The 14,855-nt window shown below is 36.0% G+C and overlaps 1 protein-coding gene and 1 long non-coding RNA gene across 6 annotated transcripts in view; both read right to left on the minus strand.

Annotated features, from left to right (window-relative positions):
* The window catches only part of LOC149149392 (uncharacterized), a 97,387-nt gene extending 85,823 nt beyond the window's left edge, over positions 1-11,564 (minus strand). The window contains exons 1-2 of one of the 5 annotated variants that reach the window (XR_016263404.1): positions 11,204-11,564; positions 11,055-11,096 (exon numbers count right to left, since the gene is read on the minus strand). Coding sequence is in view for 3 of the 5 variants with exons in the window: in XM_089445071.1 (XP_089301197.1) it covers positions 11,014-11,096; positions 11,204-11,267 (147 nt within the window). In the remaining 2 variants the exon portion in view is untranslated. Of the gene's footprint in view, positions 1-11,013; positions 11,097-11,203 lie in introns of all 5 variants that reach the window. The other 4 variants (XR_016263403.1, XM_089445071.1, XM_089445072.1 and 1 more) reach the window with 4 other exon arrangements.
* Positions 1-14,855, minus strand: part of LOC149149391 (uncharacterized) — a 210,659-nt gene that overhangs the window by 87,642 nt on the left and 108,162 nt on the right. The window lies entirely within an intron of this gene.

Genomic DNA, 14,855 nt, shown 5'->3' on the forward strand with positions numbered 1-14,855 from the left:
AAGAACACATGGATACAAGGTCAGTTGATCATTGACTAGTGATCAACTTCTCTAGAGATTTAGAATCCCACCCTCAACCTTCCAATCCATCACTTAGAATTGATAAACTTCACCATGCGTTAGAGTAAATGACAGGTTGCCAGATACTGGGAGGGCTTTAGTGCCCATTCTTTCACCATAATGATTCTCCTCCACTTCTCTTGAATATGTGTGTTTCCTTCATTCTTATGATATATTGTGTATTTTGAATGTTAAAGGAAGATGTGAAATAGTTGGAGCCCGCCCATTTATGCATAAATTTCCATTGTCCATCAAAGTTACCTCAATTTCCTGAAGGTCTAAACTTGGTAGAATTCTATTTTTTTGAAGCTCCTTGCTGGCACTTGAGCACAACGAATGAGTCTACCTAGACACATATCTCGAGGGCTTGATTGGTTTTGCATATGTTGAACTATAACCATAGAGTCCCCAAGTATTGTAAGTCAATTTATTTCTCTTGGCTTGAGAATTTTCAACCCTTGAAACATTGGCATGGGAAAATTCAACCCTTGAAACAATGGCACGCCTCTGCTTGATGTTTGGTGGATTCTCCTAAACCCCTTTCTTAAACTTAGTTCTTGATTTCCTCTGGGATCAAGGATGATCCCTACTACACCGGCCACCTTAGAGTTTGGTTTCTTAGTTTTAGTTTATATTTTTACTTAATTTGCTTTTTAAGTTTAGCCTTTATTCCTTTAGCTTCTATATTTGTTTTCTATGGAAAACTTCTCATGATTCCCTCCTCTTCCCTAGAATATCAAAATAGAGGGCAGCTCAACTGCCAGCCACCACAGCTGGTAACCCCGAGGGACTCTACTGTATTTGATCATGTGACTTATGGCTTATCCTATCTGTAACAATACTTGGGCAGGTGGTTCAAATGATTGAGTTGACCCTTGGGGCTCTTTTTAGGTGTTCAAATTTTTGGTTCAACTGATTGAGCAATCCCCTAGCGCTGCTCTAACTTTTAATTGTTTCTTGTTGCTTAAGTGTTAAATTTTTTTAGCTTCTTGTTTCTCATTTTCTTCCTTCCTTTAAGCTTGCTTAGCTTGAATTTTTATCTTTGGTGTTGGTTTGGGTTTTCTTTCATTTTAGCTAACACAGTTTTTTCCACTGTATTTGTAAGTGTGCCCTTGATTGGTGGTGTGAAACATCAACTCGGTAAAAACGCAAATATTCCAGAATTCTCTTCTACTAATGACTTACACTGTAAAATTTGTAAATAGCAAACACACTAATCCTAATTTTACTGGCACCTGCAAATTCTAATATACAGAAGAGTGTCTCCTATATATACTAATCTCACAATCAACCCACGTACCATTTACTTCCACAAGTGATCCTTTACATTGGCTAAAGGGTCGAACAGTTGATCAATGTTTACTCATTCTAGGCTTTAACAAATGATAGCATTGAACTACCATTATACATTGTGCATTCTAATTAGTGTATACATTTCAAGGTGTTGCTTTAGACTCCCTTGACTTGCTATATAGAAATACACCTATGCTACAAAGTGTGTTTAACTGCCATGGAACTGCTATATAGATGATATTTGGATTAAATATGTTTGGATTATATTGAATTTCTAGGTTATGTTGGACTTGAATTGTAATTTAGTGGCTCAAATTTTCTCAACAGTCACATGTGAACCATATGGATTGTTATTATTACAAAATTTGGAATGATTGATTGGATCTTATTATATAAATAATTGAGATAAACGAAGAATAATAATTTGTATAGTTTTGATTAAGGATTTATTTTATTTTGGGCAATTTATTGACTAGGTTTAGTTTGAATGATTAAATTATTATAATATTTATTATTTTGAACCAAAATACAATTCTTTCAATGTAACATTTCTATCGGCCTCTCTTTGCACCTTTTGGGGCAATTGCTAGTTTATCTCTAGATGTAGGAATCACGTGCATAGGCACTTTCGCAGTTTTCACCACAAATTTGTTCTGTGTGGGTGTATTCAAAACTTGACAAGAGAACTAATTTATGATGCAGTGGTTGATTTTAAGGTTTTTGGCTGCCTTGCGTGCTTGTCAAGTCTTGCTTTCAGTAACGGTAACAGGTTTTTTAATTTTATTACAGTCTGGCCGTTTCAATTACAAGATTGATAAGAGGAAGGTTGGATCTGCACATGTGGACTCAATCTCACTGTAATATCTTTCTTTAAAATTATGTGAGTGCAGTGTGTTTTATTGTCTATTCCTGATTATGCTACTGATTGGATCTTTCAGGTCTAGAAATAACGGGTCTACAGCACTGGTGTGGCCTTATATGCCCTGGAAGATCACATGCCCAGAGCGGATGATTCAGAGAAGGATATGAATTGGCAGGGTTCGTAGAAGTCTTACTTGACTATGTGGCTGGTTCAGAGTGGGTAGTTTCTCTAGCACTCTGGTCGCTAGAATGGCAATAAGAGATTATATGTGGACAGTAATGTAACTCAGTTTTCTTCCAATAAGTTTCAAACCCAAAGAGAAATGATAAGAAAATGAGTTTTAGCTTATTGTACAAAGCAGCTAGAGTTTGAATGAAATTTACAGTTTATTTATATAAATTTTGTGCATCATCATCCAATTCATATATATTGTGTATTATGAGTTATGTACCATTTTTGTTTGAAGCTGAGATAAATGAATCAAAAGCATTAACAAACATCTGACATACACTGAGATAATGTGAATATACTCTAATGCCTCTAAGGCATATCTATCTGCAACAAAACATGAAAACAAGACAAAAGAAAAGAGTCCAGAAATCCTGGGCATTACCTAACACTAATCTAACCCTAACATACTTCTATAGGTTTATAATGATCTGGAGTTTTCCAATACTTGGTGGGCTTTTCAATAATTTTTATTTAAATTTCTCTATATTAATCAAAAACATTTTTATTTCCTCATTATAGAGGAGCTTTCTATCATAACTTTTTGATTGGTATGAACCATATTTTATCTAGATGCTCTGTTATCTAGAGTTATTACAACTTAGCAGCAAGCTATTATATTAGGACTTTATTATGTTTGTGCTTATGATGGTCTAACTGTTTCCTTACATATTAGGTGCTCAGTTCTAGTTTGGGTTCATTGATTTGGTCAGATACCAAGTTATTGTTCGTCTTTGCTGGGCTAATAGATTACAAGAATTTACAATTAGTTCAATAGGAGCTCAGTTGGAGTTTAGAGTTAGACTAAAATAATTATGATCGTTTTTGAAAATTTGGATTGTTATTTTGTTTGTCTGCAATTTGGGTTTGTTTTGATACACTGAACTTACCTATTTGTTTCTTAAAGAACATATCATTAGCTAAGTGTTGATGCATTTAAAAGATTGTATTACAATTCTGTGAAATTTCTTTTATGTTTTCTCCTTTTTCTTTTTCTAGTTTCAATTTCCAGTTTTTAAAGTTGAAATGAGCTCTAGCCTACAATGCTATGTATTCGTAAACATGTTTATTTACGATAAGACCTTTATCTCTGACAAAGATTTTTCTAAATTAATAGATTGCTAGCATTTGTTATCTATAATTCTCACAACAAAATTTGTGAGCATTCAAGTTTTCTGTAAATTTCAGACATCAACCAGAAGAAGCAAGAATTGAAGCTTTGGTAGATCTCAAGACTTCCAATGCTGAAGCTGCAACCAAAAATCTTAAGGTATAGGGAGTGTGCCTATAAATATTGGTACACATTTAAGAATATTTCTATAATTGTGGTTGTTTACAATATTTAGAAAAAGTGAATAAATATGTTGATATTTAGGTCATTGACATAACGCACACACTGCATGGATAATGGATTTCCGCATTTTATGCCCTACGGCGTTTCCTTTGCAACCTCTGGTGCAAATGCTAGTTAATATTTATTTTAGAGTTTGTATACATTGGGTTAATTATTATTGATATTTAGGATTATTAATAACTATATAAATATTAACAACCAAATTATTTATATATATTATTATATAAATATTATATTAATAATATAAACTCTTAATATATATTAATTAATAATAAGAATAGCTCATAATAATATTATATTATCCCCCCGATCGGGGTGGAAGAGGAGGCGACATGTGGAAACATAATGAAGGTAGGAAGGTGGAAATGCAAGTCACCACGCAACATTATAATTACACAAGACGTCGAGACGGCCTACAAGCTAGGCAGAGTCCCGAGGAGTAGAGGCGACAGAGTAGTGGAGGAGGAAGGAGGTAAGAACGACGTCAATCAAACGATGGGACGTCGAGTAGCTGGCACATGATTAATAAGAATAGGAGAAGGCAGACCTGAAGATTGCATGCAACAAAGGAAGGAGACGAAGGGAGTTAGAGGCTGACTGATTCACTCTGCAACTTGTCACAGAAAGAAGTATGAATTCATAAAATTGTCCACTTCTTTCTTTGATATCACTGGCGAAATTAAGGAAACGGGAAGAAGTTTAACCGCTGGAGAAGGTCTACAAAAGGAAAGGGACCAGAAACTCATCCATTTTAATACCAATTATAAGACAGTAGGTGGGAGAATGAGAAACGCTGGGGTCGAATTAAGCAAGGAAGGGGGTCGGACAGGTCAGGATAAGAGCATGCAAGGTTCCTGGTTAGCCACTGATCAGAGGCAGTGGGAGACAGAAAAGCAAACAGTTTGGGAGGAAGAGAAGACTCCCGAGCATATTCACCAAGTCCATTCTAAGAAAGGAGGAGCGGGGAAGGTCAAAAATCCCGAAAGAGAGCAGCAAAGGGAGGGAACGAAAATAGAAAAGAAAGCTAAGGGGCTTGGAGGTACGGAATTTACAGGGAACACATCCTTCGACGTTGGGCAAGGAAGCAAGACAGCTGCCAAGAACAAACCAGCTTGCCCAAGTCATGGAAGAGGGCGTAGGGGCAGAGGAAAAGGTCGACAAACCGGCAGACAAGAACTAAGACCCCCATCTCCAACTTGCCAGAGACTAGGCCAGAAAACCATGAGGCATATGGTGCAAGAGGCAAAAAAAGCCTACAATGAAGGAACTGACGCCGATATCTGCATGCTAATTCAAGAATTAGAAGCAAATGCAATGCAGGAAGATTCGAAACCAAAGATTGAAGATTGGGGTAACTTGATTCCTGACCCAAGTAACACCAGGGGACGCCTGTCTTTATACAAGAGGCCTTACATGTATATTGGGTGTTAAAGAGATTACTGGCAAAGGCAATGAAATAGGTAACAATGGAAATGGCAGAGATGGCTCAGAGCATTCCTAATTTAAGGAGAGAAATGAAGAATCTTCAAATCACTCTGCTCATGCAGGATAGCGAGCTGGAGGAGATTCAACAACAACTGAAAAAGATAGTTCCAGTGGCAAAAAACGAAGACACTCCACTTGAAAACATGGTAGAATAATCCTTCTAACTGTGCTAATGGTTTTCCTTGTTAGTTCGTCGAACACAAGCTCTCTTTTTCTGTATATAGTCTCTAATGTTGATAGGAAATCAAATTAGTAATTTTGGAAGCATCGTCTATTTGGCATGGATAGGCGGACTTGTTCTTTTTTGCTATTGGTTGACTTATAAAGACTTAAGGTGGTCAACAGACCCGATTTTCCTTCGGGGCGGGTTGAGGCCATCAAATGTTTGTGCTTATTTCAACTTGGTTAAATAGAAAATTAAAGGTCCTACTTTAGCTTACAAAAAAAAGTATATTATATTATTAAAATAATATAATAATATAAAAGTATAAAAAAATATCGTAACAATAATATTGTATTATTATGATAATAAAATATAATAATGATAATAATCTCATTATAATATTATAATATTATTATAATAATAAACAAATATATTTATTATAATAATAATATAATCAATATTATTATAATATATTGTTATAATAATAAGAATAAAGACCAAATATTTATAATAATTAATAACTATACAAATAATGGCAACTATATTCTTATATATTTATATATTTATGATTATTATATTAATATTATTATAATAATATAAACTCGTATTATTATTATTAAGCTTTAGTATTTTTAATATTTATCTTATAGTTTGTATACATTGCGTTAATTATTATTGGTATTTAATATTATTGGTATTTAAGATTATTAATAACTATATAAATAACTATATAGGATTATTAAGAACTATATAAATATTAACAACCACATTATTTATATATATTATTATATAAATATTATATTAATAATATAAACTCGTGATATATATTAATTAATAAAAAAATAGCTCGTAATAATACTAGATTATCATTACATTATTAAAATAATATAAATTATAAAAAAAATCATAACAATTATATTGTATTATTATTATAATAATAAAATATAATAATAATAATAATATCTTATTATAATATTATATTATTATAATAATATACAAATATAATTATTAAGCATTATACGAATATAATTATTATTATTTGAAGGCAAATGAATCTTGTTACATATAACTTACAACATAAAATAAACTAAGTTTGTGCTACCTGATTTTGCACAATATCTATGTTTAGAACGCCAAGATTTAGCAAATAAAAGAGGGAAAATAGATTCTACTTTGGTTTCTTGCTTGATCACAGTTGAGTTTAGGCATAGCATCAAGTTTACGTTTCCATTCAAAATTAAACCCATACCCAAAGTTGTTGTGTTTCACTTGCCCCGTCGCTAAACTAGAAACTCCTTTCCTAACAAATTTGTCTGCAAAATTGTTGGTGTTTGAATTAAGAAATATGATGTCACATCTCCCTCCCTCATACGTAACCTCACTCGCAATGCACAGCTTCCATTTATGGATGAAGTGGACATAATCTCCCAATGGGAATTTCCATTATGTTTCAATTCTTCAAGTCTAGAGCCCACAGACAAACTAGGAAAAACATTATACAACTGCCCTAGTTGAAGCTAGCTCTTACATGTTATTCAGAGGACGGTTCAAGACATTTGTTTCCAAGTGTTTCACATTTTCTGGGTGGAAAATCCCATTGTGGGGATACTCTTCAACCAATTCTTTCAGGTAAATAAGACGATAGAATCACTTAAACTTTCACTAGCTGAAATCAATTTTATAGATCTATCTTTACTAGATCTCCATTGTTGCTTCTTCAACATACTACACATGCCATTGCCCATAACAAAACCAATGTTCCACTGGGACTCGCCCCCCCTAGCGATCTAGTTTCCTCGCTCCTAGGACTTGGGGACGAGTAGGGGATGTTTCCCCACGCTCCCAAAAATCAGAGTACGCAGGGGGACGTACCAAGCGGTCATTTCCCTGTCCTAAGGGGACGTTTCCGAAAAGGGGGACAAGGGGGGTCATGAGGGGACAAGGGGGGTCGTGAGGGGTTGTGGGAGGACATGGGTGGGACAAGAGAACGCTTTAAAAAGAAAATTGTTTAAATTAACAACTTTAAAACTAAACTAAGGTTAAACTTTAATTAATTTATAACTAAAATTTAATTAATTTAATAGACACGTAGGGTTTTAAGTTATAACACATAAGACATTTATGCTTGACGTTAGATCGAGATGAGACCTTGGAAAAGAGAGATGACATCAGCTTTTAAATGATTAAAACTGCTTCCTGGAACAAACTATTGCACTGCTGCTACAAGCTGTGTATCCTGAGAATTTGGTGATTTAAATTTTGGACGACAAAAAGTTCTTTGTTTTATGTCAATGAAGTTAATGAACACTAGAAACCCTCAGACTGTACACCTGTGGGAGCTAAAATAGGCAAAAATCTACACAAAATAATGAGCGCAATGAAGATATTTTTTGTTGTTGGTTTTATATAGAAAAACATCTGGAGTTTTTGATTGGGCTTGTGAGTCTAAATTGCTGAGCTGTGAAAAACTTTGCGATACTCACCAATTAGATAACCTGCAAGTGCTCACATGTGTATTTTCTTGCTAGTAAGTTAGACTCATTGTTAGCTAGTCTAGCCTGTAGTTGTTTCATAATGGCTTGTTTCAGCAGCTAGGCCGAATTTGACTCTCAAGTCTGAGCCAAACTTGTTGGGATTTTCTGCTGGTTTGGACCCAATCTACTGTGTTAACTTTTTGCTCCAGAAGACCTTGTTTTTTCTCCAAGCAATATTATCTCTGTTAGATTAGAAATTACTTAGAACTGAATGCTATCTCTAGTGGTTCTTCTGGTGCAACAGATGATTAATGTGTGATCTATTACTGTGTCTATAGAATATACATCTATGAGCTCCTATGAATTGTTATCACTGACTGATTTACATCTTCTCACACAAACACACACTAATACACACATTAGTTACTTCAAATCACACCAAAAATAAGTGGAAGAGAAAACTTCAGCTAAAGTCTAGAATAAAAACTTGCCCTTAGGGATCATCACATTGTTGTGTCGGAAGTTATATTGATAAGTCAAAGCAAATTGGTTGGTATTGAAACCATGTTTTGTGTGGTTCATGGTAAAAGATCTTTTCGGTTAAAGACCTTTCAATCCCATGGTAAATTTCCTCCTTGTTGATCATAAAATTTAACGATATTTGAAGACACATACCCTCAACGTTATATGTTATTTTTAATCTTTAAATTTACATGATATTAGATAATGATATTCATATCAATGATCATGCTTTACAGCTTTTCAATTCAAACCCAATTGTCATAATGGACTCAATAAATTATATTTTATATTTATAAATTGTTAAGACCGTGACGCTCCTCCACGTTTCCTAAAAATTGGTGGGGAGTTTTTGCCTAGGCCGCTCCCGCGTATCCTCGCTCCCTCGCTCCCTCGCCCCCTCGTCCGGGAACCTTGGTGGAACATTGACAAAAACTCTGGTTTACCTATGCGACATAAATGGTCTGGCCTTGAAAACCAATTGCAGATGTTTGGAATATATCAGTGGTGGTTGTGAATGCTTAGCTGTTAAATACCATACGACTGATGGAGATACCATTAATACTTTTACGGCAACGACCCTATGGCGATTTCCAAATGAATGTTTTGGAGGTTTGATGTCTGTGTGAAAAATAGCAGGTCACACACCATCAAGAAAGTAACCCAAGCCACTCATTTTGACTTTGTTAAAGACAATATGATGAGATATCCTACATATTTTCGAAATTTCCATGTTGGCCTCCCTCCCATATGTAATGTCACTAGATAAAACTATAAATATTTTATTACCAATGTAAGAAAATAAGCTAGACAATATTATTATTTTCTGTTTTGGTTAATAATATTGTGAATTCTGAATTTAAAAATTAATTGAGTAATATCAAATATTCTAACTTCTCATTGGGAAGTTGTAAAAAGGCAGTTGCCAATGAAAAGAAAACCCTAACTGCCTCCCCCCAACTGGAACCACCCCAAGGAAAAGAGGGTGGGGAGGAGGAAAAACATCGTGCTGTTGGGACAGACGGGGAAGGGGAAACTATGCCATGTCTGGTGAGCACTAGATAGCATTGGCACAAAGTGCGTAAGGTTTGGTGAAGACTGGTCTTGCAAACAAGCTTGGGGGGAGATTTAGTAAGGTAGACAAATCTCACGGACGGGAGGAAGACAAGTAGAGAAACAAGGGTGATGAAGCTCTGAAAGAAAAAAAACTGAATGCGCAGGAATACGGGTAAGTAAATCTTATGACAAACTTAAGTAAATCTTATGAAAAACTCTGTATTAAAAGTTATTGTGTTTGCTATACTGGAAAATGTTGGAGAAAGAGTTTCCATTCATTAAATATCTGGTTTAGTTCTGTTAGTGGTTTTCAAGTAGGTAACCCATCTGCAGAAGAGCGTTATTACTGAAAAGCTGCTATAGGTACCGGACAATATAAATAGCCTTAAGTGGTTTTCAAGTAGGTAACCCATCTGCAGAAGAGCTTTATTACTGAAAAGCTGCTATAGGTACCGGACAATATAAATAGCCTTAAACTGGAGGAAAAAGTTTATTGATAAACAGACTATAGGAGACCTGTTTACACTTGTTGAGGCACCCGTGTCTGTGCAGACAAGGTGGAAACTCTTAACAGAATGAGAGCAGAAGTCAGAACCGCGCTGTATGGAAACCCTAGTTAAATCTAAGCATAAGAAATATACTTGCAGACATATCCTAGAGCTTTTATGGAAGTTGGAGGATGAATCTAAATAATTTAGGAAACTACTGCGAGGAAAGAAACCATTAAATTAACCTTCTTTTGAATAGTTGAATGTAAATGAGAGACTGGAACTCCTTTGACGAGGAAACATTTATAGTTTGAGAGACTGGAACCTTCTTTTTGAATAAAAAGAATTGAGGAAAAAACTGTTTAAAAGTAAGACTGAAGCTAACTAGAAATTCAAGTAAATAAGAGACCGATTGTGTGCACTGAACCAGTCATGTATTCTAGTGGAGTTTGCCAACAGAGTTAGAATTGTGAGTGGAAAACACGCGCTAATAACAGTGCGAATACCAGTCCTCTGCGCACCCTAATAGGTTAGCCGCAGACAGAGGCCTCCAGCAGAGAATAAGTCACAGAAATCGAACAAGCTGGGCATTATTCAGCAGAGAAGATAATATCCATGTACGCATATCAGAATAGTGAAAAGAACCGCTGACCATAACTTAAATATGAAAGTCGAATGACTTATATATATATACATATTCAGGAGAAAGACAAATGTACAAAATCATACAACTTCAAAGCCGAAACGTAATCGGCACCAAAACCTTACAAGGACCCCCGCAGGCCAAAACTTAAGTACTAAAACTGAACTTAAAACGTTTACTTTCTCACGGAGTGCATACAGTAGAAAACCCCTTTACCGGGCAGCGGCTACCATGGCGTGAAGCCCCTACAGGATAAAAACCCGAAACCCTTCCAGGGCAGAGTCTGGGAAACCAACCTCGTAAGGGAAAGACAAAGTAAGACGCCGCTTAAACAAGCGCATCCCTCCACAGGCCATATAGTTTAGGTGCACAACAAAAATAAACATACCCGGAAGGAACTCGCCATGTCTAGGAGAGGAACTGCCTCACCTTCAAAACCGACATCACTCAACGTTCTCACCGATACACAACCTGCAAACAACATTTTTTGGGTAGTGATGCTGACATTCTCGCATAGGAAAGAAAGTGAACTGAAGGAATAACAGTGCAAGGAAAACGATCAGAGTAAATCAATTCACCTGGCAGTAAGTAGAGCTGACCAAACCGCATGGGAGAGGAACCACCAGACCACCTCTGCAACATGCAGTAAGTGAGATACCTCCAGTCTGCGGATCGGGCAGCCTTCGACCAGAGCAGAGGAACCCCAACAGAGCGCCAGAACCAAATGAAACAAATGAATCCCAAACCCTTGCAAGCGAGACTGAAAAGTCACCTGGAGCGATACCAGCCGTGCGATGGAATGGCTTGGATTTCCATCGTCGATGCGCCGGAGGATCCCGAGGTAAGCTGACACCTCTGCAATGTCCATTAAACCGACATTGCAGATAAGTTAATAGACAGAGATTAAATGGGGTAAGTTCGAGGCGGAGGCTGTGCTGTCACGCTCCGGGTGAGAAGATATTAAATATAAACTGAGAAGTACTGTCCTAGCACCTCAATGTTAATTCAACTCAAACGACTGTAATCCAGCTATCATATATTAGTTTAAAAACAATAAATGTTGTCCGGCGAGATTGATGTAAATAAATTTACATGTGTATATTCGCATGGTAAAGCATTATATTAAATGTTAGTTTTCTTATAGTAATAAATGAATATTTTTCTGATTTTTGTGTTTTTGGAGGTATGACACCATATTTCATTTCAATTTTTCAAATTTACCGCGCCGCTGAGTTTGAAATATTGTGGGAAGGTGATCAAGTTTGAAATCCGGTGGGAAGGTGGCATTCAATGGAGGTCTAATGACACACTACGAGTCTCCATTATTCAGAAAAATGGAGGGATCAAAAAACTAATGGGCATGAAATAACATGCATGCTCAGGGTAGTTATGCAGTTATAATCACCTTATTCTTTCAAGTGTATTTTTTTTTTTAAATCACATGGTGAATAGGTAACTGTTAGTCCTAATCTATGGGATACCGAGGATTAATCTTCCTAGCTGCCACTATAACTCTAGTGCTACTCCTAATCTATGGGATACCCAGTATTAATCCTCCTAGCTGCCACTATAACTCTAGTGCCGCCAAGGCAGGGTGGGGAATCTGCTTCTGGAGCATCCACCACAGAGGGCAATGTACTCAATGAGATTTGAACTACGGTCTCCGAAGCTTTGCCTAAATAAGTTCGATAAAAAAAAAGGAATTGTATGTCTTTTTCGTTGGGGATTTCCCGGAATAAATCGTCGTATTTTCCCACGATTTCTTATGAAGGATATTCAGATGATCAAAATGGAAATTCAAGAAGGTATTTCCCCTCGTCGTGTTCTTTATATGGAAATAAAGGGCCGACAAGACATTCCTTTAACTCGTACTGGTGATAATGTGAACCTAAGGGAGATCGAACAGAAAGCCGTTGAATCAGCCCGTTTCTTGCGTGTATCCATTGAAGGGTTTTGAAATCGGGGGTGTCTTTATCCTCGACATACATTCAAATGTAAAAACATTTGAATATATGTCGAGGATAAAGGAACATGAATAAATATCCAATCAGGAAATTTCAATAAATATTCCATTTTCATACAATGAAATTTCAATAAATATTTCATTGTATGAAAATGGAACGATATAGGATCTTTACGAACAATATACTATTTTTATGAAATAGTATAGAAAGAGGTAATATAAAAAAAGCAATAAGTTAAAATAGAACTGGTACCAGTAGATGAATATGATGTCTCAGAAACAACAATTACTAGATAGAGTGGTCCGGTTTCCCTAAAACTAAAACGCTTTTTTCCTCTCATCACGATCCAATTATGACTTTTTGTCGTTCTCTCATTTTTCAAGAGCGTTTGTCATCTTTGGAGATAACTGGGGAAATATTCGTAAAGGATCTAGTGATCAGGATTCAAAAGATCTTGGCAATGTATAAGACTTATGTTACTTCAAGTTATTCTTCTAAAAAAGAAGAAGATGAAAAAAATGAATAGATAATTGGTCCATATATAAATGATTTGGAATGATCTCCTTATGCTCTGTCTCACCCATTTTGAACAAACCTTTTACTTTTTTCCGAGTATATTTTTTTGATCGGGATCAAACAATTACGCAATAGATCAATCTATGGATCCCATACCTCGTTCTATCACTCGTACTTTGTCTAGATTTCGGACAGAACTGACAAGTGAATCAGGTTCGTTAGCGATTCACGAATTGGAAGTGTCCGAATATAAAGCATCAGCTTCCCTACGATATCTCGCATGTTTAGTAGTACTGCCTTGGGTAATTCCTATTTCATTACGGAAGGTTTGGAGCCTTGGGTTACAAATTGGTGGAATACGGTTAAATCTCAGAAATTTTTTGATTATCTCCAGGAACAAAATGCTCTGGGAAGATTTGAGAAAATAGAAGAACTATTCTTGTTAGAAAGAATGGTGGAAGATTCTTTGGGAACACATTCACAATCTATTCGTATAGAGATTCACAAAGAAACGATCCAATTGGTCGAAATGTACAATGAAGATTGTATCCAGATAATATCACATTTATTAACAAATCTAATAGGTTTTGCTTTTATAAGTGCTTATATCATTCTGGGTAAGAATAAACTCGCTATTATCAATTCTTGGATCCAAGAATTCTTCTATAGTCTGAGCGATACAATGAAAGCTTTTCTAATTCTTTTAGCAACCGATCTATGTATTGGGTTTCATTCACCCCATGGTTGGGAACTGATGATCGATTCGATCTCCGAAAGTTATGGATTTGCCCATAATGAACGAATCATATCTGGTCTTGTTTCAACTTTTCCAGTCATCTTAGATACGATTCTTAAATATTGGATCTTCCGTCGTTTCAATCGTATATCTCCTTCACTTGTAGTAATTTATCATTCGATGAATGAATAAAGAATAGGTAGGTTGTTTTCTCCGACCGAAACAATTGAAACAGAATAATAAAGTGTTTTCCGTGTTCAGGAATTAGCTATTCCTCCCCTTCATTCTTCTCCTGGTGCGAGACTTCCGATTTCTTATTTTTAGGTTTGGTTGAATCAATATAGTAGCAGAATTTTTGACAGGTAACTATGATAGCTACCTACTCTCACCCCAAAAATGATTTGGAACCAATAATTGAACCATGCAAAATAGAAATACTTATGAATGGGCGAAAAAGATGACTCGGTTAATTTCTGTCCTGGTCATGATACATATCATAACTCGGACATCCATTTCGAATGCATATCCCATTTTTGCACAGCAGGGTTATGAAAATCCCCGAGAAGCCACTGGACGTATTGTATGTGCCAATTGTCACTTGGCAAAAAAACCTGTGGATATTGAGGTTCCACAATCCGTGCTTCCCAATACCGTATTTGAAGCAGTTGTTAAGATCCCCTATGATATGCAGATGAAACAAGTTCTTGCTAATGGCAAGAAAGGGGCTTTAAATGTAGGAGCTGTTCTAATTTTACCCGAGGGCTTTGAATTAGCCCCTCCGGATCGTATTTCCCCTGAGATTAGACAAAAGACGGGTAATCTTTATTTTCAGAACTATCGTCCCAATAAAAAAAACATTATTGTAATAGGTCCTGTTCCCGGTCAAAAATATAGTGAACTTGTGTTCCCCATCCTTTCACCAGATCCTTCTACTGATAAAGAAGCTCACTTCCTGAAATATCCCATATATGTGGGTGGTAATAGAGGAAGAGGACAAATTTATCTCGACGGGAG

This window comes from Pinus tabuliformis, chromosome 9, assembly GCF_031772625.1.
Source record: "Pinus tabuliformis cultivar Carrire ecotype Pingquan chromosome 9, CPIR1, whole genome shotgun sequence".
In the NCBI taxonomy this organism is placed as follows: domain Eukaryota; kingdom Viridiplantae; phylum Streptophyta; class Pinopsida; order Pinales; family Pinaceae; genus Pinus; species Pinus tabuliformis.